At 33.8% G+C, this 27347-nt stretch overlaps 1 protein-coding gene across 1 annotated transcript in view; it reads left to right on the top strand.

The window, feature by feature from the left end:
* LOC149787879 (uncharacterized) overlaps positions 1 to 26184 on the top strand; it is a 32219-nt gene extending 6035 nt beyond the window's left edge. Inside the window, exons 2-5 of the mRNA XM_089974117.1 lie at positions 3051 to 3876; positions 6959 to 7163; positions 7523 to 7725; positions 15116 to 26184. Coding sequence (XP_089830243.1) covers positions 3051 to 3876; positions 6959 to 7163; positions 7523 to 7725; positions 15116 to 15705 — 1824 coding nt within the window. The 3' untranslated portion in view covers positions 15706 to 26184. The remainder of the gene's footprint in view (positions 1 to 3050; positions 3877 to 6958; positions 7164 to 7522; positions 7726 to 15115) is intronic.
* The last annotated feature ends 1163 nt before the right edge of the window (positions 26185 to 27347 follow it).

Raw genomic sequence — 27347 nt, 5'->3', positions numbered from 1 at the left:
TGTTGACCATTGTCACCATCAATACTGGTTAATCAGAAGCCATGAAGCCAGAATTTCTCAAATTCTGTAAACAACTGTGAACAGTCTGACTTGTATATAGGCTTGTTTTGTCTTCAGTGTGGCTGGTTACTAAGCTAAACAATCCTTCTGCAATATAAACAAATTAGATGACATTCAAAAACATACACTTATAAGAGATTTCTGTTCCTGAGCTCTATCCCATTCATATCCTTGGAAGCTGCCATTATGGAAACTGCATAATTAGCAACATTTGATGAAAATGCAGAGTGCATGGGAGAACTTTTTGATGGGTATTCTTTAACTATTTTCCTATTTTGATGAAACATGTATAGACTGTCTAAGGATGACCATGCTTTTATAAAACATTTCAATTTGAGTCTGTACTTGTCTGCACAACAGAAAATTTGAGGTCACATTTATATGACCAAGAGAAACTTCTAATTCAAGTGATGGCTCAACAAACACCAAGTCCAGTACATACTCAAGGTAATGAGGTTTTGTGACAGCAGGAGGTTTTTTAAAACCAAGTTTGCACTGCTCTTAGAATTCAGAAAGTATGTTTAACCATTGCAGTGTTGACCTTTTTAGTTGGTAATATACTTAAGTAATTGAATATAGCCATAACTGTCTGATTTGTTTTACATTACTACTGTCCTCAATAGCAAATAACAAAATTAAACCTGTAGATCTATAGGAGGCATTTTTTTTATTGAAACAATTACAAAATGTTGTACTGCCATTTATTTTAATATGATCACTAAATCAGTGTCGTGGAAAAAAGTAACTACAACAAATTCTTTGCAAACTGAAGTTATTGAAGATCTGTAAATGTTTCAAACAAGGAACAAAATTCTAATTCCTCCCATGGTTTTAGTGCTGGCATTGGCAGTAATGTGTTGGTCATGGTTACCAGAAAGTTTGCATTCTGTCTTTTTTTCTGTCCAGGGAACATGGTATTCTAATTAAGTGCAGCATGGTTTGTCCATAGTTGTCAGGTCATCAGCACCAAGGGAATTCAGTGTATATGACATGTACATAGTATTGTCTCTTAAAATTGTCTTACATATATATATATATATAATGACAATCTGTCTCAATGTTGGGCTGTACTGAATGGAGCAATTCAGAGTAGGTCAATATATACATCGTCAGTATATAAATGAAATGATACAGTGCATATTCAAATAACAATTTCAGATTTTAATATTCACCAAAAAGTATTAGTTGAATATTAGAATATTTGTTTCAGCACTACATTTCATGTATTTTTTATTATGATGTAAAATAATAATGTTTAATCCATTATTTGGAATATTTTATTGGTTTTGATACATTTATGCAAAATATATTGACACTGAATATACATAAGTTTGCCAACAAGACTGGTGACAGCACTTAGTTACAAAGTGCATGAAAAAGCTAATAGACTCAACATTTCTCTTGATGATATGGAACATTATCTGAATAACAGCTGAGTATTTTGTTATTGTGTGGAATATTACTTTCTTTCTTGAATATCAAAATATATAAAGTTTTGAAGTTGTTTTGCTTTGTTTATTTTGTCTAGATAAACCCAGTCATTGAAATTTGCTTTAACTGTCACAATACTCTTAATTGATAAGTAACTGGATATTGAACAACAATAAATTTTGTTTTAGTCTGATTACTTAATAGATACATATACTTTGCATTACTGACAGAGCTGACTTTTATTGCTCTAGTTGTTCTCTTATCTTTATGCTTAATTTTATAGGATATTCATAGCTTGTTACATGCATGACAGGTATTTGGCACAAATTAAGTTTTTTATTCTGTCCCATATTCTCAACCTTTTGTTAAAGGATATATATATATATATATATATATATATATATATATATATATATATATATATATATATATATATATATATGCAAGTTCTGCTAGCAGATTTTCAGTTGACTTTTTGTGACATTGCTTAGAAAGCTTCATAATTTGTTTTTGTATCATTTCAATCTTGTTTGAAAATACTCAGCATTTTCAGCATATCATGGTCCTGAATAAAAAATCTTCAGGATATACGGGGATTGCAAATACTTAATGAAGGTAACTAGCTGATCATGATTGCTTATAATAGAGGCTTTTAATGATTTTACAGTTGAAGGTTTTATGCTCTTTATATGGTAATTCTTGTAAAAATGTAAACAACTGGAGATTTTTTTTTATTTAAGCTTTTAGAAATTGCTCATTTCGAATAGTTTTGATGGACAGATATTTAAATTTATTTGAAACGACCAATTTGTGATTGCAGAAAATCTCAAAACATACAAATACAAAATACATTTTATCTGCCCCCGGTTAGTTCCAAATAAGTAACAAAAAATAAATAATAAAGAAACAAATGAATAATAAACAAGTTTTTACTGTTTAGTTCATGCAAGTTTTAGTTTCACATGTCAGGTTATGCAGTTAGTCCTCTACATGCTTACTACATATTGTAGCTCCACAGTAGATGGTTATTTACCAAACAAATCACAAAACAGGCAGACATTGTGCACCTTCACTGTGGAGGGGACTAATAGGCAGTATTGATTGACATGTGAACTAAACAAATTTGGCTGTTTTAGGTACAGTGGGTCACAACAGTAAATTGTGTTTGTGTATACCCCTATGTTTCAAACCCTGTTCCTACAGATGTAGCTTAAATGATGTACCACAATAATATCAGAGGTAGTTGACTATCATATTTAATTTTTTTAGTTATTGTATTGAACAAGGGCATATCTCTAATAAGTTCCTGATGGCATCAAACTTGATATGCTTTAATTAGTATCTGAAATACAGATAAAAAACAGACAATATCAGTGTTCAACAAATTGCATTCATTTAATTGGCTATATTTTTCAGGTTGCTTACAATATTTAGATATATCACATAACTTTTACCTTTCTTGCACTTGCAGTCACTACAGTAGAACTTTCCTTTACCTTAAATATTGTCAGTTTGTTTTATTTGTTAATTCATCAGGTTTTACTTTTTTAAATTATCAGGTGAAGGAAACACTCACACTGTTCAATGGCTTACCAGAGGACCAAAAACAAGAGGCATTGTTATTTTGGTCAGACATTGTCTCCCAGGTAGAAAAATATTTGACTGATCAGGGACAGGTAAAGATAGAAGTTCTGCTTGCTCAGACCAAAGAAGTAAAGGAAAAGGGAAAGACTAAAAGAAGAAGAGGTTTGAAATGGCACAAGCCCAGAACAGTAAACAATGAGACAGATTTGAGCATAACTTCAGTAGCAGAAGCCGAAGCAGTTTCTGGATTATTGGAAATTCAGAATAAAAGTGACAGTCAGATTTTAAGTGGGCAAGAAATTAGAGAAGAAAATGTTCAGATTATTCACTTGAATTCAAATGGTAAAGGTAGTGGTGTTAAGGTTGAAACTCTTGCCACAGAAGTGTTGAATGTCAGTAATAATCAGCTGGAAGAGTTTGCTGTTGTTGCAACTCCAGAACCTGTTTATATTTACCCAGGATTATCTCCCTTGAAATATGACACGCCATTGGCATCCTATGGTTCTGAGGAAGTAGTTCACATTCAGATTGAAAAGACAGATGGGAAAATTCAGAACTATGTAGTAAAACCAGTAAAAAATGCAGGAAAGGGGAAACAGCTTGATCTTATAGAAGAAGATGCAGAAATTGCTGAAGATAATGGGTCCAATGAGGTAGAGAATGAAGAGGATAGTGAAGTGTCATATGAAAGTGAAGAAAATTCTTCTAACCAAACTCAACATCAAAAGCAAAAGAGTTCAGAAAAATACTTAAAATGCAAAAAATGTTCTAAGCTTCTAAGTTCAAGTTCAGCTTTAAACAGTAAGTGTCCATTTACCCGATTTTTTATATTCCACCCCATTCCACCAATTTAAATTCAATCCTTCATTAATTTCCTTTTTATTCTCCACATGAATGTGGAAGGGACAAAGAGTCATGCCTATCATAAATTTATTTAGCTTGGGGTTATGGTTGGGGAAGTTTTATGTTGCAAATGAGGGATGGTGGGACATTCTTATTCTGTCAACATTGTTTTGTTTTTAGTTGATTAGGCCTTAAAGCCTAGTGAACATATGTTTTAATCCTGCATCCATCATTATTTACTTGTTACCACTGCGGAATTCACATCATGATCCAATTTTAATAAAACTTGGTATTTGGGTATATATCATTGAAATTTCCAATGAGTTTGATAATAAGTGAGATGCATACAAATGAAATGATCTTGCCTGATACAGGGTCATGGGATACCAGGGAGGACCGTAGAATGTTATCATCAGGTCTATGAAGAATCCAGTCTAAAATGTGACCATGTTTATGGGTGGGTTGGTTAACTGACTGTTTAAGGTTGAAAACATTAATGGAATCTATGAGTTTTTATGTATTTGAGTTTCTGGGACAGTCAGAGTGAAAGTTGAAATCTCCAAGAATAATCAGGTTGCCACCTATTGAATTTCCATAGTCCAGGAGATTCGAAAACTGCTCCAAAAAGAGAGTGTCAGCCAGCTTGTTTTTTCTACTAGGAGTAGGGCGGTATAGGCAGAAAAAATGGACTGACCTTTGCTCCAGTGTGAGTATGGTTTGGACTAGTTCAAACGATGTGTGGTCGAAACTGAATAGGGACATCAACACATAATAAAGAGGTGATCTTGCATTTGATTGACCGAGCTTTGTTACCCACATGGAAGCCATATTTTTGATCTTGCATCTGACCGAGCTTTGTTACCCACATGGAAGCCATATTTTTGATCTTGCATCTGACTGACCAAGCTTTGTTACCCACATGGAAGCCATATTTTTTATCTTGCATCTGACTGACCAAGCTTTGTTACCCACATGGAAGCCATATTTTTTGATTTTGCATCTGATTGACCAAGCTTTGTTACCCACATGGAAGCCATGTTTTTGATTTTGTGTCTGATTGACCAAGCTTTGTTATCCACATGGAAGCCATATTTTTGATTTTGTGTCTGATTGACCAAGCTTTGTTACCCACATGGAAGCCATATTTTTGATCTTGCATCTGATTGACCAAGCTTTGTTACCCACATGGAAGCCATATTTTTGATTTTGCATCTGATTGACTGAGCTTGCTACTCCCATGGAAGCCATATTTTTGATCTGATTTTGGTCAAACTTGAAATATACACTTATATCATGGAGATATTGGGCAGTTTTGAAAGTTGATGGGTTCAAAGCATGTTAATGATTGTTTGAATTTTACACCACTGTTGAAGCCTAAAGATGCCAATGGGCCTCTGGATAATTGGGTACCTGCCCATTGATAATAACCCAGGTAATACAATGAGCCATAGGGTACCTTTTTACCATGTACAAATTTTCTGCCGTTGCTTATAAAGGCAGCATTCACTTTGTTTTCAGGTTGACAATCCTTTTGACTGAAGCATGAATACATGTACCTTGTCCATGCCAAGCTGAGGTCTGCCTCTTCTAGTAAATATTTGACCTTAATCCCATAGCTTGTTTTCCCACTTGCTTTGATTGAGCCACAAGTGTGAAACAGTGGCAGGTAACAGAGGGTGTTTATTTAATATCGACATACACCGTATGTGTTCAGTTGCAACCTTGAGTAGATGTTACAAATTGTATGATCAAAGTGATGCATACAAAGCTCAAACTCGTTCTCCAAATAATCATCTGCATATGACAATGAGGTCAACGAAAGGGAGTCAGAAGATAATTTGGATGACTAAACCAAGATGATTTATTAGACCATGATGGAGGATTTCAGAATTTTTTCTGACATTGAAGATGAATTTTTGGATATTGTACTATATCACATTAGGTAGTGATATTTATAGGATACTGTGAATTTAAAAAATGTGGACTTAACTTCAGGTATGTATGCATTGAATACAATTTCCATTTGATCAGGTGCCTGGGTAACCATATCACTAGGATTGACAGGCTCCTGGTAAAAGTTTTCTAAAATTTTGACAGAAGTACTTGGCATTTAAATGGGTTCACTGGAAATTCTTTTCATCCAGCAGAGCATTAATTTCTTCAAATGATTACAAGTATGGCAATCAAGTCATTGCTGAATTTCATCAACCAAATATAGATAAATTTGTGAAACATATAAGGAACTCAGTGTATTGATGACTGGTAGCCCCTGGGCTTTTGGCACAAGATTTGTTGATCCTGCAGGAAGAATCTCTCAACAAATACCCAGACTCTGCTTTTAAATTCATGAAAACATGACTGATTTAGAAGTGTAGGATGATTGAAAGATTTGCAATTAAAAAAGCCTCTGATGTGGACTTATTGGAAATTTGAAAGAAATAGCAATCAGATGTGGAAGGTATTCTGTTAGAGAATGATGGATAATTGTTTGTTTGTATAGGTCATTCCATTATTTTGACTGCCAAATTGTTCTGGGAAGATGATGACTGATTGGATGTAGAGGCATGTCCTTCCATCTGCTGGAGTGTTCTAATCACTAAAAATAGTGACTAGAACACCCCAGCAGATGGGAGAGGAATGCCTCCACATCCAATCAGTCATCATCGCCCAATGAGTCTATATGAGAGTGATGATGTTATTGATATTATCTATCTTATACTTATGTCTTTTCTTTTGACATCATGGTATGATAACTGAACAAAATTAAAGATTGTTTTTCTCTTTGTCAGATAGATTTTTGAAAAGTCAGTGTTTATTTTTGGAAACAAAACATGCATAAAGAATCTCACATGAATAAAGAATTACATGAATAAAGAATCTCACATGAAACTTTTTTTTGTTTATCAATAAATACCTTTTTTTCTCAGCAGTGCTTAAAAATATTGAAAAAATTGTTAAACTCATTTGTAAATGAAATTATCACTAATATGTAGATTCTTATGTATGTTTCCATCTTTCATGAGATTGTTTTTTACTGCAGTACACTTGAGGTCACATTCAGGGGATTGTCCATTTGCATGCAGTGTGTGTCATAAGACATTTAGTACAAAAGGGAACATGCAGAGGCATGAGCGTAGCCATGAAGGTCAGAAGCCATACAAGTGTCCAGAGTGTGATAGCAGGTTTACAGAGAACAAATCATTAAAAGTCCACATGAGAAGACACACTGGGGAAAGACCTTTTAAGTAATTATGTTGTATACATTTTAACTTATAAGGCTTTATTGTTGACTTCCTAATTTATCTGTTAGGTATCATTGTTTTTTACTTCCTGTTTTTATGTCACATAAGAATCACATTTACTGTGTATGAAATTTGTTAGTTTGAACCACTGCAAGCAGCTACAAGGTTTTCATCTTTTGCTAACTTTGGTACAGTTCTCTCTTGAATCTAACATTATTATTTATTTTATAATGATAAACTTAAGAAAGATCACCACCACCACCAGACATTAATCAAATTCAGTCTGGACAAAACCTAAGCATATTTCACAAGTGTATCCATAAAAAGTATTATTCAGTGCACGATTTTTTTATCTCTTTTAGGTGCCCACATTGTCCCAAGTCCTTCATGCAGAGTGGCACATTACAGAGCCACTTGCTTGTTCACTCAGGCCAGAAAAGTCATCTGTGTGATACGTGTGGCCAGGCCTTTAGACAGAAGTCCCAGCTTAAAGTTCATCAGAAGCGGCATTTTGACATCCGAGAGTTTAAGTGTGAAACCTGCACATATAAGAGCATTAGTAAAGGTGACTTTTGTCTCCAGATTCAACTATGCAGACCAAAGCAAAAGTAGAATAATTTAGAAGCTATTTGTCTAAGTTTTCGTTCATAAATTGTGCAAAATATGTTTCAGAATTTCATCATTTTTGCAGGATTATCCCCCCATTTTTCATTATTATCAATGCATCCCTGTAAATACATGCAAAAATTTCCCCCATCTCCAAGTCTCCACCCCAAGGGGAAGGATCTAAATTTTCTGAAACTTTTTGCACAACTACATACCAGTCCTGTCCCAAATTTTGAAGTCCCATTTTTGAAAATAGAAGAAGGAAATGTATAACATTACACACATGAAAGTACTACAAATTTATACAATTACATAATATGCAACAATATCCCCATCTCCCACAAACTCTACCTTCACGGGATGGAACAGGATTGTTGTACTATTCTGTACATCTACAGATCACCACCAATTCAGTATTTAATAGTGAAGGCTCTACCTTAAATTGTGTAGGAAGAATTGCATGACAGTAATAATAATAATAATAATAATGAGGACTTTGTATAGTGCCTAATCTTTAGAAGCTCTAAGCACTTTACAACATTAGACAACACCTATAAGATAAAAAACATATAATAACATTATTACAAAAACAAACACCATGAAATTAGAAAAACATTCAGATATGAATTTGGAGATGGACAGAATGATATATTTCCCACCGTTCTTTTACAAAAACTTAGAAATGGTAACAGTAAGAGTCTTGTTCAAATGAAACAGTTGGACTTATAACTAATTCTAATGTAGGAACAGGAGTAACAGGTGCTAAAGGAGAAAAACCATTGGGCAGAAATAGATTATACCAGGATGATCCAATATCTTACAACACCATGAGCCACATGTACCAAAAATATAAAATTCATGGACCATTGTATATATTATAGTAATTATATTATTATAGAACTGACATGTTGTCACAAAAAATAACATGCTGGACCACTCTGGATTAAAGTCATGAATTGTACATGAACGTCCAGTTGTCTTTGTATATGAAAGTTGAACAAACAAAAACTTTCATATGGTACATGTATTTGAAGGGTACACCTGTTTTTCTAATTTGTTCCTTGATAGAGTATTTTCAAATGCCCACCATAGGACAGATTGTTATGTGTTGTGACGATGTCTGTCAGTCATTTATTCTTCTGTACAACCAATCCAAGCCATTACTATCTGCTGTTAAGAGATTCTGTAAGTAGCAGGCATCTGGAGCAAGAAATAAATAAAATCATTTCAAGTTCAATTTGTCATAGGTCAAGGTCATTTAGACTGAAATGACAGTTAATGTGGCGCTCTACGGTTTCATATTTTGCATAGGGTTAGGATTTTAAAGAAAAAGAATTTCCCCGGCTTTCCTCACTGGTTATACTGGCTACTTAAAAAAGACCTTGTATATCTTAGGTATAATTCAAAGAACCTTTTAATTCCCTTTATTTTGGTATATGATTGATGGGTGTAATTTGGGTTATAGAGTATACAGCTTGGCCTTACTCCAGATGTGCACCTTTCAAAAAAGTGCTAGCTCCACTTGGTCATTTTCACTTCCTGAACTTCAGAGGTAAATTGTATATAAAAAAGCTTTTTCTTTACATTTTATATATTTGGTAATTCATTCATTGCACTTTCAGAAGCTGGTATTGTCTAGTCTGGCAAAATTAATTTTCCCTATTTTATTAGCTGCTATGGATAGTGTACTTTAGACCAATTCGGGCTGATTTGTTTAGCACAAGGGAGCATTCATTTTAGTTAGCAGTGTGTTTAAATCATGTACAATTTCCGAAAGTACAATATCCAAAGAAATATCATCCACATTACATTAATGTAGCATATAGGTATGACAACATTCTCTTCATTGTGTATGTTTTAAATGCAAACAACTTCACCTTACATACATCACTCTCTCAAAAGGACATAATAACTGGTGAGCACCCCCATAAAGAGAATATAGGTATTATTATTGTATGATTTAATTATGATTTTATGGCTGAAACATTTCAGTCGCAAGCATCAAAACAGTCCTTTTGAATAATTCTCCTGCATTTCCCCCCACAGAACAGTATTTATGAGTGTCAGAGTCTCTAACAAGTCCAGCACCACCCCCTTATGATAAAAAGTGAGCTATTTTAAGAATGCACATTACATTTTGTAAACATAGCAACCAGTGTTATGCTGTATGACAGGAACATGAAACTAGCCAGAATTATTTCTGAGATGTCAGCAACGAATTTTACAGTTTGAAAAGGGATGGAACACATCAGGTTCATAAAGGTCAAAGGTCAGAGTGTCAAATATTTGCCTGTTGTTTAATATGGAATTTTTTTATTTCATTGTAAATAAATGAAAAGAAAAATTTTTGCTATATATTTCTTTTACTTATTGCAACAGTTTTAAATTTAAGTTGACTCTATTCCTGTATTCTATGCTTGGAATTCATTAATTTAATTCGTCTTACACTGTATACAATACTGAATCTGCTTAAAATACTACTTGTCCAATCAGTCAAAATTCATGAAAAAGTGACTTGTCCTTCATCAGCCACCACTTGCCATATTTGCCGGCCTGTAAAATAATACTTTTTGACCAGAAAATCTTAGCTTTGGCTTATACTTCAAATTGACTTATATATGGATTGTCATCCGAATCTGCAATAAGTACAAAGCAATTTGTGTAAATATATTCCATTTTGGGGAAGAGATCATGGATGAAAAGAAATAGGCCCCCCTATTGAGAAGGATTTTAAACAATTACATGATCATCTGTATTAAAAATTAACATACATCAGTACATCAGATGTAATTGCACTAAAGCAGCATGCAATTGTATTATACATTGTTTAAATTTGATTACATGTATGTGCATTAGAAATGACAAGCTAGATGATGAATAATTATGACAGAGACAGATATTCCATCACAGCTTTCTTCTTGCACCTCACAATCAATAAAAATTATGCCCCATTATGAGAGAGATGGAGAAATGTCTTGATGATTGTAATTGTATGGTTCACTTACCTGATGACTGTGATCTTACTCATTTACATGTGCAGTACTATATTCCGTTATCAATTAATACCACTGGGCAAGCAATTCCTTAAAATATAAAATCAAAACTTAGTCATTTCATTCATTGATTTATAATTTCCAACCTGATTGGTGCCAAGGGGTCCCTAATACTGTCAGCTTATTGGTGTTTCAATGCAAACAGAAGCTCCTGATGTAAACAAGCCAACAGACTGCTTGCTGTCCATTTCTAGTTTCTAGAATAGTCCATTTCAGTAAAAACTGTCATGAGTGTCCAATATTTGCAGCATCTAGTTTTAATATTTCTAAAACAAATTTAACAGAGAAATAGGAGGACCTTTTTTTTCACATGTGTTCAAAGAGAAGTAAATCCAGAATTTACAGAATTATTGAGATATTCAAAGATGATTAACTACATCACATCTGTTGCTTAAAAACATAGACTGGCCCAAGCAAATATGGTGACCCAGTCACTAAAGAAACTCTTTGATTCAAAACACTAACAAGTTGACTGTGTTTGGAACCCCTTGGTGACCATCAGGTTAGAACTTATAAATCAGTGAATGGAATTAATTAGTTTTATGCTTTTTTTATATATTTGATGCATTCTGTTTTTAAGATTGGTAAGGGGTAAAAATGGGATGGTGTGAGATACTATAGTCTTGTTTTATCTCTGAAGAAAAGTTCAAGATATACTGAAATAATTCCTATGTTTTTCAAAACTCAAAGACTTAAGGGTGTACTATTTTAAAAGTTAAGAGTTATTTTCAGCCTAACTGGTAATAGAACAGAAGGGCTTATGGAATGGCCTGTTTGGGATTGCCTGCCATCTATCATTGTTATCACTATTCCTAAAACACTACTTGAAAGATTGCCATGAAACTTTTTGCACATATTCATCTCAGGATATAGTTGGTCCTAAATGAAAATGCTGCTGCTCTTACTTGTAGTATGGTCTTAACAGCAACCATCTTGCAAATCTTATTGCTACTTCTTGTTCAATGACATCGTATAATGTCTAGTTGGTCCTAAATAAAAGTGGTACTAATCTGATGTCCAATATGTCCACCATGGTAGCCATCTTGAAAATCTTGTTCTCACTAGTCCTCCTGAATGGGAAGTCATATCAGCATGAGGTTTCATCAGAAATTCTTATGATGTCTAGTTTGTCATAAAGAAAAAGTGTTGAAAAATGGCTTTGAACTCCACTACTCCTAAACAGATGATCATATCAACATTATATTTTCACTGAAAGACTTCATTTGATGCCTAGTTGTTCCTGAATAAAATTGGCACTGCTATGACATCCAATATGGCCACCACATCAGACATCTTGAAAATCTTGTCACTTTAACAGAAAGTCATATTGACATGGGCTTTTAGCGTAAGATTTCTTGTGGTGTCTAGTTGGTCATGAATACAAAATTTTACTGATCTGATATCCAGTATGGCTGCCACATAGGCCATCTTGAAAGTCATTGTTGCAGCTTCTAGATGAAACGTCATATTGACATTGGATTTTCACAAGCAGACATCTTGTTGCTTCTCCTCATAGATAGTAAGTTGTATCAACATGGTCTTAACAGCAACCATCTTGCAAATGTCTACTTGAAGAATAAAAATGTTGCTGATCTGACCTCAAATATGGCCATCATGGCAGTCATCTTGGTAGTCTTCTTGTCACTAATCCTCCTAAATGGAAAGTCATCTCAACATGTGGGTTTTCACCACAGGACTTCTTATGGTATCTAGTTGGTCCCACATGAATATGATGCTGATCTGACATTCAGTATGGTCACCATGGTGGCCATTTTGAATAAATCTTGTCACTGCTACTCTTCCAGAACTGAAGGTCATATTGACACTGGGTTTTCGCCAGAAGACATCTTGGTCATAAATGAAAATAGTACCACACAGACAGCCAATGTTGTGGCCACAGTGAACATTTTTCAATTTCAGGAACATTTTTGAGAAATTTCATGAAACTAAAATAGGGAAGAATGGTGTTAAATTGTGAAGACATTCTGTCTGTCTCTATGTCGTTTACAACAGCTTCTCCTATGTCATTTGGTAGATATTCGTGAAACTTGGAAGTTATCTTGTCCATAAGGTAATGATTTACAAGAAGGGTCTAAGTTTTTGCTCCATCCCACGGAGCCCCCATGAGGATGTAAAAGGTTAGATGTACTGAAATATCAATGACAGTGGCATTTTTTTAAGTTTTCCTCTGGTGAAATGTAGGTATTACTTTTCCAACAGTGACTATAAGAGTGCCATGATGAGTAATATTTTGGTCCTGTGTTAAAGTTTTTGAAAGACTGATTCTGTCTGCATCAGGGCTGTATTCAGCTGCAGCTCTGGTATAGTGCACATGTCTACAGAAGCATAATTATAGTCAAAACTCCATTTTGCATGGAAAACTTTTTTTAATTCATGTTTATAGAAAATAGAGCAGAAGAAGAAGACAAATAATTTATGTAATGGGCTTTAGGTTATGGCTGTTGGGTCACAACTAGACCCCAGGGGGTGCCAGTTTGATGGGGCTGAAAACTAATAAAAGTGTGTAACTTTACCATGGTAATCAAGGAAATATTTAAAGCTAAATTTGCCAACTGATATTTAGCTTGTCTGGACATATTATCTTGTTTCCAGAATGTGTTATGCATTGTTGATCCACAGTAATTGTCCGTTTCAGCTTCTTTGCAAACAACACTGGTGTACTTCAACCATAAGCAGAGAACATCCTGACATAAAGACCTTTTAATTTTGTACAAAATGATGCTGATTGATCTTCAGAAATGCTTGCCAACAATAGAAAATTCTCCAGCCAACTTCTAAACAAAAATTCTCAGATGAATTTGACTTAATTTGACAAAAAGCATCACTGCATGATAGGCTTTCAGTATTATACAAATGATGGCTGCCATTACTAATATTAGAATGACCCTGAAATGATCTCTTGTTAAAAATTGCTGAAAGAAATTTGTTCAGATTTGATATAAAGCATCCTGACATGATACTTTACACAAATGATGATGATCGGCAATTGGGTATGAACATTTTTTAAGAAAATAAAAAAAATAAACTTGAAATGACTCAACAAAAACTGCTGACCAAGCTTGATAGCATCCTTCCATTCAAATTTGTATTAATTATGCCACTTTGCTGTCAGATATGGGTGCTGTTGCTAAAAATAGAAAACCATTAAATGATGTCTTATGTAAAACTGTACAACAGAATTTGACCCAATTTGACACAAAATGTTCTGACACAAGAGCCTTTCAATATTAGACGAATGAAACTTTTATACCATCAAATATGGATGAAGATAACCTTGAAGTAGTTGTTTTCATAACACATTCAGCCTGTGGTATTAGAAGAAATTTGTACAGAAAGTGTCCTACTGGCTCATTTTCTGATGACAGACCAGTCGATAATTTCATGCCTGATTGGTCTGCTTGTTGTTTTGAGTATTGAATGTATTATTTTAGATGTTTTATAACCTAATTAGATCTATCATCAAAAATGTGAAGTGTCAGTAAACTGGCACAAAGAGTCCATTCTAAATATGGATAGCTACAATCTCTTTGTGTGTATAAATTTTGCTTGTAGTTTATAAATGAATCTTGCGGTCAACCTCCACTACCAGTACCTAAAGAATAGTACACAGTATATGTATCATTACTGTATTTACTCACAATATAAGTAAAACTGCACACAATAAAGATCCTGATCTGTAACAGCATAATGCAATGGCAGATCTGGGTCTGTGTAGTTTGCAGTTGGACTCAACTTATAAGTGCGTATATACAGTACATACATGTATGATTATATTGCTTTTTTTTAAAATCTAAGATATGATGCATTTATCCTCTAAAGTTAAACTGCTGTGATGGCAGTTGGCAGATTTTGTTTATTTTCTCTCAGCAGCCAAAATTTTAAATGGATCTGATTTATTGATCAAGTAAATGTATAAAAAGTATCACTTATTAATTATTTTTTAGAAATTTTAAATGGATATGATTTATTGATCAAGTAAATGTATAAAAGGTATCACTTATTAATTACTTTTTAGAAAGGAAATTTATCAGAAGACCAAGCTTTTAAGTCAAAAACATTAACTTACATATCTGCAATTACTGTCAATTCAAAAGTACTGAAAAGTTCATGTGTACTTATTTTCTATTACACTTAACTTTTTCGTCATTAATCTATTACCTTAGTCTGCAGTCACATTGATATTTAACTAATTATAGTATGATTATGTGTTTTATATTATTTACTATACATTTAACTCAGATGACATGTAGATCATAATACTTTCTTTTATTAAAGGTGACCTTGAGAGACACAGGTTACGGCACACTGGAGAAAAACCATTTTTATGTGAACTTTGCCCGAAGAGATTTACACGCCAGCAGTATCTTAAGGAACACATGAATGTTCACAAAGGGACCAATCCATATAAGTGTGACAAGTGTGAATTTGCCACTTCCAAAATGGCACTTCTATATCGACATAAAAGGCGTCATGTGGTTGAGGAGGAGAAGGCAGCAAAACAAAATAATTCAGGTCCATTCCAACAGTATCCAAATAAGGAAAATGGTGAAACATATCCAGATGGCATTTATGAGCGGGATGAAAGTCAGCTAGAAAATTCTGTGGATCCAGTAGTTGCTCATGAGACTAACACTCATGTGGTGCAGCAACAGGTTACAGAAAATACAAGAAGTCTTCAAGGCGTAAATGTTGTTCAGATTACATTCGTGCAGTCAGAACAAGGGGACGTCGCAGAGGATGACGAGTCGGCAGCATCTGCAGTGGTTCAAATCACACAGGAGCTTCCAGCACAAAAAGGCAATTTACCTGCCGTTAAGCTCCGGGCTAATGCAACCGCCGGAGAATACTTTATAGAAAATTCCTAAAGGTTATTAGTACCCATTATGCAGTTAATTTATGCAATTCATGGTAACTTGCTTCCATTCATTAAAGTTAAATTTGCATAAAAAATGTTCTCATTGCAGTGTGGGCAAGAGGCAGTATGTAGGATTCACTCTGTCCATCTGTCAATCCTTCTTGTTCAGGCTGTAACTTCAGTAATACTTCACCCATTGAGATTGAACTTGGATTGCAAGTGCATTTTGAGATTATGCATGTGTCATGCACTAAAGCTGGGTCACTGTAACCTAGTTGCCAGGATATTTTAAAACTTGAATAAACACTATGTCCATGCTTTAATTCAGTACCGTTTCACTTAACTAAACTAGCACTGAGGTTGTAGCTAATTCTGAATCTAAACTCAGTTACATGTTCTCATTTCCAGGATTTTGGAACATTATTTAATGACTGTGTATGTGATCTAATTTCTGCACCTTTTGAATCAGTTGTCATCAAATTTGCATTATATATGCATGTTGGGAATAAGATCAAAAATGGTTTGCTGTGACCTACATTGTATGGTGAATTGAACTTACATTTAAGATTCCAACTTGTACTGTAAAAGATAGGTATCTTGTGATCTTGTGCTAACTAACAATCAACAATGGGGATGGACAAATCCACTTCTCCAATGCCAGGGAGAAGCTTGAATTTTATTTGGGCAGCCTCAGGTTAGCCATGTATAGTGTGACCCTGCTATAACATGGTGGTTGGGGTCCATTGAACCCGACCATGTTATAGACCAAACTGTGTTATAACCAGCCAAGTCCATTAGCTGAAGAAAATGATGCATGTACCTAAAATATGGTCCGGTAATGGAGTAATAAAAGCAGGTACAAAAATGTGTGCTTTTGTTGAAATGAAGATAAACTGGTATGAAAAAGACTTGTATGCTGACAACTTACATTTATGTAGTACAATTCATAATCTGTTTACTGTACTTGTACATAATAATTCCATCAATTTGATGATCACATAGTATAAAATTCATGTATGACTTACATCCCATTAGAAAACACAAGTAACACACATATAACAAAATTGGTAGTCCTCGTTTTAATCTATATTCGATATCATTAAACAATTCACTTCAACTTTCACAAATAGCACATGGCTAGAGTTGTTTACATGCTACATGTATATGTACTTAAATTGGCCTATCATCTTGCTGAGGCTACCCAGGGGATGTGGCTATTAATAGGGAAATGAAAACATGAATAAATTAAAAAGTGTAACAATATCTTTGCAACATACCCTATCTTCAATTAACTTGACGGCCAGACATCTTTATTTTCAAAAGATTGGATATTGAATTTTCATTTTATGCCATCATTGGCAGCGACCTAAACCATATCCATTTTTCCTGTGAAAATTAAACTTTCACAGCACAATAAATGTGTTCAGTCACTTTGAGAAATGCAAGAATACATCAGATTTCATTGCTTGTATTTAAATTTGGTTCTGTCTTCATTTGATGAAAATTTGTTTGGTTGTTATTGAATATTGTAGTAGGATTTCATTGACTAAAGGTGCATGTGTTACTGAAGTTACCACTAAAGCACAGCTTTGGTGGACCAAACAGATGTTCGTTTCTTTTTGCAGTGGCAACATAAATAATTGTAGAACTTTGATCGAGAACAGGGTTTTTTTAATCTGGTTATTTTTTATAAAGAGCAATCAGTGATTCAAAGGTAATCAGTTTTCTTTAAAGTTTCAGCAAAACATTTTTATCTGTACATTTTAAAAACAAAAGGAATTAGCCATCATTTGGTCGATAATAGCAGTTACTATTCCTGCCTTCAAAAGTTGGTCAATTGTAGCCATAATATAGTCCTAGTAGCATGACTGTTAGATAGACCAACAAGTAGATCTCCATTTTGGGTTTTCTTTTTTTTTGGTGACGGTTCTGGTAGCTAAGTGATACTTCCTCCTTGCATTCATTGGAAATTTAAAAATGAAACAACAAACCAACAGATAATCTGTTCTAACAGAGATTACTAAAGAAAATGTGAGTGTTCTGAATGATTTAATTGTATGAGTGAAAAGAAGAGGAATTTTACACTTACCATCCACATACAAAGGCATATAAATATTAATTACTAGCAAATGGCCGACAGTCTGAAAATATTTCATCCGAAAGGGAGATAGTGACTCTTCCTGTTGTTCTCCGCTACCAGAATGGTCAACAACAAAAAAATGTGGAGATCTCACAGCATACAGTACTCTGGCCAGATGTCAGAATAAGCAGATTATGATGTGACAATACACTGTTAAGATGGTTTGTCAATATGAACAAAAATTTTTTTTATCTAACAATAAAGTCCAGTGCATTTTATATGAAGTTTGCAGCTTCCTTTTATGGTGCCTTTGAATTTTATTATTTGAAACCCAAGGTTGTATACACAAGTTTAAACTGGCAACAGTGTCACACAAAAACTCGCCAGATGATTAATTTTTTTTCACCAGTAAGGAAAATAAATCGCAAATTGCAACATTGGCAAAGCCATCATGATCACTGAATAAACTTTTTATACATTATTTTTCATTCTTTTAAGAAGAAAAACCTTTTCCATGTTTCAGAAAAATACATGCATATGAAATTGCATGAGCCACTTCACAATAGTCATGTATTAGAATTCATACACGATCTCTTCCCCAAAATAGAATTTCGTGTACAAGAAAAATACATGTACAGGAAATTTCGGGAGCCACGCCAAAACTGTGTTATATCTGAATTCATGTTATAATGGAGTGTGCTGTAGTGGGGTCACGCTGTACTTGCCCACAGGGAAGTTGAATATGGTCTGAATAGGCACATTTACATGCATCATATCCACAGTGTAGTTCTTAATGTTTTATGTTCTGCAGATTTTACACTTTGTGATCTCATGACATTACGTGTAAATGCAATTTTATTTAGTGTTGATATGTACTGCATGTTTCTGTCACATAAATGCCCTCTGTTTCATTTATTTACCAATCCTTTTTCACAAGTTACACTGGTCAAAGTTCGTCACTTTTGTCTTGGAGTCATTGCTAAAGTTAGCCTCACATTTCTCTTGTGCAGACATAATATATATGAATGTTTATTATTTGAAGCAATTTTGACAGTGGGAATAAATATTAATTTTTTTAACTTGTTATAAGTAACATTTTAATTTGAAAACTTTCAACTCTTGACATAGTAATCATTATGCTTGCCAATTAATGAGCCTGATTTTCTGGTCCAATAAAGCAGCAAAGATTGACATGATGCATGTTTCTGATTTTGAGCTAGTCCAGTAAATCAAACCCCTCAAATCTCTGTTGATACTGTGAGATGACATGTGGGTTTCATGTTGCTTGATTGTAAATATGTGCAATTTTGCAGCATGCAAATCTTTCTGGAATACGCCTGTATACAGTTTAAACACTTACTAGCATTTGGTAACAGCCATATACAGAGGGTTGTGCTATTCCATGTGGATTCACAAGTCGACAAACACAGGATTTTATCTGGAATATTACATACATATCACCAAAAGAAGCTTTCAGCTGATGATAGCTCAACAGCCATGAGAAATAACAGTAAGTGTATAAAATGTAGACTGATGTTTGCAGACAAAACTGTATGCAGATTTTTGCAGGTTTTAATATATTGGCGATATCAGCCCCTAAACCACCAGTCGGTATCAGTATAGCTGTGTAGCAGATTTATCGGCCCAATTTTTAGCTGACTTGGCAATAATTGTTAATTACTTAACTTGCAAGATTTTTATTAAAGATTTGTTTGGCAATAAAGGTCATGTGTCTGTAATGAGTAGCCACTGGAATTTGTCATAAAATGCTAATGATGTACTGAAATATACCCACGCACCGCACTTGTGGTGTTTATCATGTTTTGTTTACATGGTAATTACAAGAGTCCAGTTTATGACTGCTGTATGGTAAATAATTATATGGATATATATAAGTGTTGTCAAATCATTCAGGTGTGTAAATAAATAAATCATTACAAAACACTCTAATTTTCAAGACAAGCTTTCATTACAGATGTCTGTTTACTTATCTCTTACTTTCTATCAGTCTATCTCTGCATTCTATTTTCCCGCTATTATTTCAGGCCTTTCCTTTCTCTGCATCTGCATATCTATATACATGTACTATTAGATATATATTTTTTGATAACTTTTTTGGCATAAGTTTTGATTGCACAAAAAAAAAGATTTAAAAAAAAAACAAAATTATATGTTTATATGTAAAATATATTGAGAGTTCAAGAATGTATCACTTATTTTACCATATTTTTTAACATTTATTGTGATATTGTGTTATGTTTTAGAGCATGCTCAAATCCCAAAGGACAAGTTTAGTCAGCTGGCCCTGAGCAAGCTGACAGTTATAAAAGTTTGTCCAGCCCAGTTGTAACTCCACTTGTAAGTTGTTTGGTGGTTTTAATATCGTGTTTTAAGTTGAAAAATTATTAAACCTGAATATATGTATTCACAACTATAAAATTGCTTTCATTTTTTGTTGTGAAATTTGTTCCCTAATTTAGAAAGTAAGAGTATTTTAAGGTTCATTAGTAGATTAATGTATAACTAATATCAGAATGGAAAAGACTTAAAATTAGTTGAAAAACTGATGGCAGTTTATTTTAGCATAAAAGCCATATAAAGCCAATATTTTATGATGACACCAATGATGTAGGGCATTATGTATTTCATATCTCCAGCAGAAAATTCCCCATTCATGTTAACATTAGGAACTAACCTCTGCAGCATATGAATCCAGCCCTTCATGAAAGACGAAAAATAGTCTTTTATTTTATACAGCATGTTGAGTAGGGGAAACAACTCTTACAGATTAAATCCCATTGTCCCACTAAGTGGCCACCTATATCCCAGATGTTTATCAATTTAAGCTTTAACTCAGACTGTTAACAGTGCCATAGAGTCACAACTTTTGATGACCCAACATTTATTTATTGTAGCAAGTCAAAGGTTCATATACATGGTGTATACAACGTTTGTGCATTTTTCCATTTAATTTATTCATATTTATTGCTGGTTGTTATTGTCCACATGATGTTGATCGGCACTGTTGAACTTCAGTTTAGTATGTATTTATTTTAAGTTATCTTGCCTGACCAAATAGTTTGTATGTTTCACTCTCTTGGTCATAGATCAAAAAGAGCTTATGGGATGACCTGTTTGTTCATCATCTGTCATCCATCATCCAATGTCTAGCCATCATTTAGCACAAGTTTTTTTATAACTGTTCCTCCTCAGGTACTTGAAGAATTACTATGAAACTTTTCTCACACATTCATCCCAAGGTCTAGTTGGTCTTAAATGAAAACTGAAAACAGTGTCTTTAATATGGCCACTGCATCAGCCATCTTGAAGAGCTTGCACTTACTGCTCCCCACGGATGTCACTAAATGATTTGTGATGTCTAGTTGGTTATAAATGGATATGGTGCCAGTCTGACATCTGACATGACCACCTTGATGACCAACTTGAAAATCTTTTCTCTTCTCCAAAAGAAAACTCATGCCAGCATTGGTTTTTCACAAGAGGCATTTCTATGATGTCTTATTGATCCTAAATGAAAATAGTTCTTAATGACATAAAAAATGGCTAACACAGCCAATCTTGCACTTCTCACTTCTCAAGAATGAATAGTCATATCAATATGGTGTTTCCTCTAAAAGACTTCTTAAAATCTCCAAGGAAAGTAATATCAGTATCAGGTTTTCTCCAGAAGATTTCTTACGATGTTTGGCTGGTTATAAATTAAAATGGTTTCACATCAGCATCCATCATGACCACCACAGCAGCCATCATGAAAATCTTATCACTACTCCTCTAAAATCGATGGTCATATCAGCATGGAATTTTTACTTCATATGACGTCTAGTTGGTCTTAAATAAAAATGGACACTCAAGTATTTCCGCCTTCTCTTGCTTATCCTGCTGATGTTAATGTGATTGGGTAAAACGTATTTGAAGGAAAACAGAAATTTTTTAAGTAATTGTTTTTCTGAAAATACTTTCCTAATCACATTACTATCATTGTCTCCCACTCTTAATTTCTATCTAACCAACAACACTTGAATATTTTGTATTTATTGTCTGAAAGCACTTAGAAAATAAAGTGTAAAAAACTCTAAAAATTAATAGAAAAATCAACTAAATTGCCAAATCTGTTGCAAATCCACAAACCATGGAAACATCCAGAATTTGAGAAACAATATAGCATGTAGTTACCTTGCATATATCTATCACATCTTAGCCAACATAGGAGTAAAGTATGAAATTAGTAGAATATGTGAAAAGTTGTTATTGTTGTTATTATCATTATGGAGTTTAACACTGTTTCAGCACAAGATAGACTAAACATTTTTCAGCACAAGATAGGCTATACATGGTGGTCAGTATAACTGGTGGAGGAAGAACTCGGGGTGTGTGTGTGTGTATGTGTGTGAAAACCTGGAAAGAACCACTGACCAACTGGAAGCTACTGGCAAGCTTACTCATGTACCTACATTCGCTAAACCCTGAGACTTGAACCCTTGCAGACAGGTGAGATGGCAGTGATCCTTAACAGTAAGCGCTTTCGACAACTCGGGGCCCCTATTTAAAAGTTTAGATACTTTGTATCACAATAAAGGGGTTTCCCCTTTTCTAGGTTTCTTTCCAGATATTTTCATACTCTAGTCATATAATTTAAAGGTCTGTGTTTAACCCTTGCTCTTTAGGTGGTAGTGGTGGCAGCTTCAATAATGTTAAAGTTTTGTGTTGAAGTTTTTGAAAGTTACATATTTTCTATATCACTTGCTGCATTGAAGTAAAACTATTTACTCTAGGCCTAATGTTTGATCTGTGATGTATTTGTTCTTCTCTTGCATGTCTCGCCTACGTAAGCATCTTGGTCAAGTTTTGAAAAGATGTTTATCACTTTAAATTGTATTAAAATTTTATGTTACAAGTCTTTTAAAGATGCAGATCTTTTTACATTTATTGCTACTTTCAACGACAACATGTGTATGTAATTACCATTGATCTATAGTTTCTGCCATGCCTGTTTAGTATAAATAATATTAATGATTTGAGTCATGTATGTTTAACATTACTTGCTGGATTTCATTACAGATGTTGTTATTTTGGGTTTAACACCATTTATTAGGACAAGATAGACTATATGAGTGGCCATTACAACTGCTGGAAGATGATTCCAGGGGAAACCCTGGTAAGAATCTCTGACCAATGGGAAACTACTGGAAGCTTTTTCACATACCGACATCGCCCAGGCCAAAGACTTGAAAAGGCGAGTGCTTTAGACTACTCAGCCACCTGGGCCCCTATGTTAATATTACTGCAAGTCTGAAGTTCATACTTTGACATGCGAGGAGTTCCTGTCTTGTATGTCTCATCTAATTATGCAATAATAGTAATAATAATAATAATAATTACAGTTACAATTGTTCATTTAACAACAATATATCTTAGCTAAAATGTGGAGCAAAAACAATTGAAGTCACAACATTTAACAAAGGACAGTCAAGTGTTATATATGTTTAATTTATATTTGTTTTAATTTAATTGTTTGTTTTAATTTTTTTATATATTCCATTACATGCTATTGTAATATAGCCTTATTTACTGCATTTGACATTTTCCAGAAATTAGTTTGACCCGTTTTTTTTATAAACACCTAATAATAGAAATTTTGTATCAAATGCTGACCTTGATTCAGAATCAATAAGAGATGAAGTAAATAACTTTTTTATATATTTTTTCATATTCTCAGAATAAAATTAAAGTTTTAGTCAAGGCCATACTGGGAGTACTTCATGTTAGGCATGTAAAGCTTCTATCTTGTTCTAGAAACATGATTATGTGACCCTCATACAGGCATCTTCTTTGCATCTTTAGTGTATAACTCTTTTCTATAGAGAACTTAGTTGGGCTATAAACCATTAACACTAAAAGGTGTTTTGTTGTGACCAGTTTGAGCTGAAATTCTATTTTATGGAATTATTACTTCTTTTCCCAGTGAATATTTAAGTGGTCATATAGAATTCTTGGACAAAGACATTTATTGAAATTTTATTCGGAATTCAAAACTGGAATATTATTTTCTGTAGTTTAACAAGGAACTGTTGACACATCAGGAGCACACTGGCAGTTGCATACGTCATTGTCCTCCATCTTGGATTTTTGTTATCAGGACTCCAACTCCGATTCATTTAGGACTTTTTATTTCTAGGACTACTATATTTTAATTCTTGGATTTAATTCGTAGAACAATATGTTCTTTTTCTCATTTTTGCCTTGTTTTTGTAGGGAACAAAATTATTTTTAAATTTTACAAAGCTTATTGTCTTCACTCTTTTCTTGTTACTGTTTATAAGACCATAAACACGTAACACAAGTGATAACTGGTAAAATATAGGAATTGTTTTATATTATTATTGTTTGGGTAGATTTTAATTTTACTTATGGTAATAAAGTTATTTTAATTGATTGAGAGCTTCAGACATATTCAGTATGTTTGTCCCTCTTGAAATCACTTTGTTACTCCGAAAGGTTTTTCTTCCTTTACATTTTCAAAGAATTTACCATTTTTTGCAAGATTTATAAGTTTTCATAAATGGGATGCTTTTTATATGAGGCCATTGCCATACATTTTGTTTCATTTATAACCATTTTGTGGTCATTAATGTTGAAGTTTTGTGGAAATTTTATTAGAGTCAGATACAGGAGACATACTGAGAAGAATTACAGATGCAGGTAAATGAACCATGACATCATACTGTATGAAATGTCAAAGCATGCATATTACACTGTCACAAAAATATGGTTTTACTATCTCTACAGCCCTGTAATTGGATCAGCAGGTTTGTAAGCATTGTAGGCTTATATTACCAACTTACGAACACAAAGTATCTCAACAGTATTAAGCAGATTCTTTTGTAAGCCGATCTTCAGAAAGTTAATATTTCAGTCCCCATCTTAGATTGCTTTCAACAAATTATCCATGAAGAGTAATGTTTAGGAAAGTGACTCTTCCTGACAGAGTGCAAAAACAATACTCTTCTGCCAGATTAAAATTTCCTGGCACATCAATTGTGGCCATTGTGAATATTCTTAAAGGACAGTAACATACACTTACTGAAGACATGTTGACTTCTGCTGAGGTGAATATGAAGTTTTATGAACCATTAAACCTCTTTTTACTCACATGAAGGAAAGGTCACTATGATGAGGTGAATATGAAGTTTTATGAACCATTAAACCTCTTTTTACTCACATGAAGGAAAGGTCACTATGATGAGGTGAATATGAAGTTTTATGAACCAGTAAACATCATATTACTCACATGAAGGAAAGGTCACTGTGATGAGGTGAATATGAAGTTTTATGAACCAGTAAACATCATATTACTCACATGAAGGAAAGGTCACTATGATGAGGTGAATATGAAGTTTTATGAACCAATAAACCTCTTTTTACTCACATGAAGGAAAGGTCACTATGATGAGGTGAAAATGAAGTTTTATGAACCAATAAACCTCTTTTTACTCACATGAAGGAAAGGTCACTGTGAAGAGGTGAATATGAAGTTTTATGAACCATTAAACCTCTTTTTACTCACATGAAGGAAAGGTCACTATGATGAGGTGAATATGAAGTTTTATGAACCAATAAACCTCGTATTACTCACATGAAGGAAAGGTCACTATGATGAGGTGAATATGAAGTTTTATGAACCAATAAACCTCGTATTACTCACATGAAGGAAAGGTCACTATGATGAGGTGAATATGAAGCTTTATGAACCAATAAACCTCGTATTACTCACATGAAGGAAAGGTCACTATGATGAGGTGAATATGAAGTTTTATGAACCAATAAACCTCGTATTACTCACATGAAGGAAAGGTCACTATGATGAGGTGAATATGAAGTTTTATGAACCAATAAACCTCGTATTACTCACATGAAGGAAAGGTCACTATGATGAGGTGAATATGAAGTTTTATGAACCAATAAACCTCGTATTACTCACATGAAGGAAAGGTCACTATGATGAGGTGGCATGTTCCACAAACTTCACATTCACAAAAACAATGGTCTAGAATTTTTATTACAGGATTCAGAAGTATACAACTTTGGAATTTAACTTTTTTAAAATACTAATCCATTTTAGCTATATGATGCCACAAAAATATAATCATGTATCATATAAACACCAGTAGTTCTATTGCTGAGATACGATTTATTGCATACATGTTTTGAGTCAGCAGAAAGAACAAGGGATATGTTGAGGCAGTGATGTATTCACCTGCTATATCAAACAATTTCTTTTACACAATTCGGAACAAACCATAAAAGCAGTTTTGTATGTTACCTACCTTTTATCTTCTTCTTACTTTGCCATTGTAGCCACCTCCATTGTAAATAAAGTTTTAAGCCTTGTATATGTGTCTATGCATAATTCTTAAGGTGTACATGATATTTGTTTCCATATGATTCTTAAAACGAGGTGAAGGCAGTCAAATAATAACATTTAGCAGTGGAGTAAACACATACATCTCTAAGTAACATGGCTGCTCCGGTGGACAAAGCAGTTAGAGCATCTGCCTCGGATGCAGGAGGTTGTGGGTTTAAACCCTGGAGGAGTCATACCAAATACTTATAAAAATGGTACATGCAGCTGCCTAGCTTGGCACTCAGCATTAAGAGGTTAGTGTTAGGACTGATTTACCTGTTGTCAGAATAATGTGATTGGGTGGGACATGAAGCTGCAGATGTTGTAGTGATATAACTGAACTTTGTTTTAAAGCTATTTCAAAAATCCAAATCACACACACACACATGCACACACACAGTAACCAGTTTATAATCTGCCACACTGCAGACACTGTAGCGATATGAGTGAAAAATTGTTAAAGCTACATTAAAAATTCAAATCACAAACACACAGTAACCAGTTGCTATTAGAGAACAATCGAGAAAGCCATTTTTGGTCAGTCAGTTAAACTCAATGGCTCATTGTAAAGGCTGAAGTACAACAGATTTCTTGGCATGCTTGGTATGTCCTTGGAAAAGGCACTTAGCTCTTGTTTCATTGGCATGATATAGCCAAATAAAGTACTGAAAGTACCATTTAAAAACTACAAACAACATCAGGAACACTAAATCCTCTCACAAAATAAGTCACTTTGACCAGTATTTAATCTTCATTGACTTTCATGAATTGTCCATTTTTAAGCACTTATAAGCACCACGACCCCATGATTTTACATTTCACATTGATTTAATACTTTCTTAACCATATGTTACCGGTTACCAAATACATTAAAAATGCTTAAAGTAAACTCTCCTGTAAACGTAAACGTGGTCAACTTCTGTTACGCATGACCAAGTTAATTTCTAGCTGTGGCATTGTCTTTAAATAGAGGAGTTATTGTCCTTCTCATTGTTTTCAACCCAACTTGTATAAAAAAAAGAACGAGTCATAAATGCAAATATTTACACCATATTTGATATTTTAACAATTATTGTTTTAAAGTTTCATATATTTTTCCAAAAACATTCAACTTGAAATGTTTGCATCTGACTATAATCTTACAACATTT

Source organism: Sinohyriopsis cumingii, chromosome 11, assembly GCF_028554795.1.
Source record: "Sinohyriopsis cumingii isolate HCF-2022 chromosome 11, ASM2855479v2, whole genome shotgun sequence".
Taxonomy (NCBI): domain Eukaryota; kingdom Metazoa; phylum Mollusca; class Bivalvia; order Unionida; family Unionidae; genus Sinohyriopsis; species Sinohyriopsis cumingii.
This window is presented reverse-complemented; position numbering and strand designations above follow the sequence as displayed.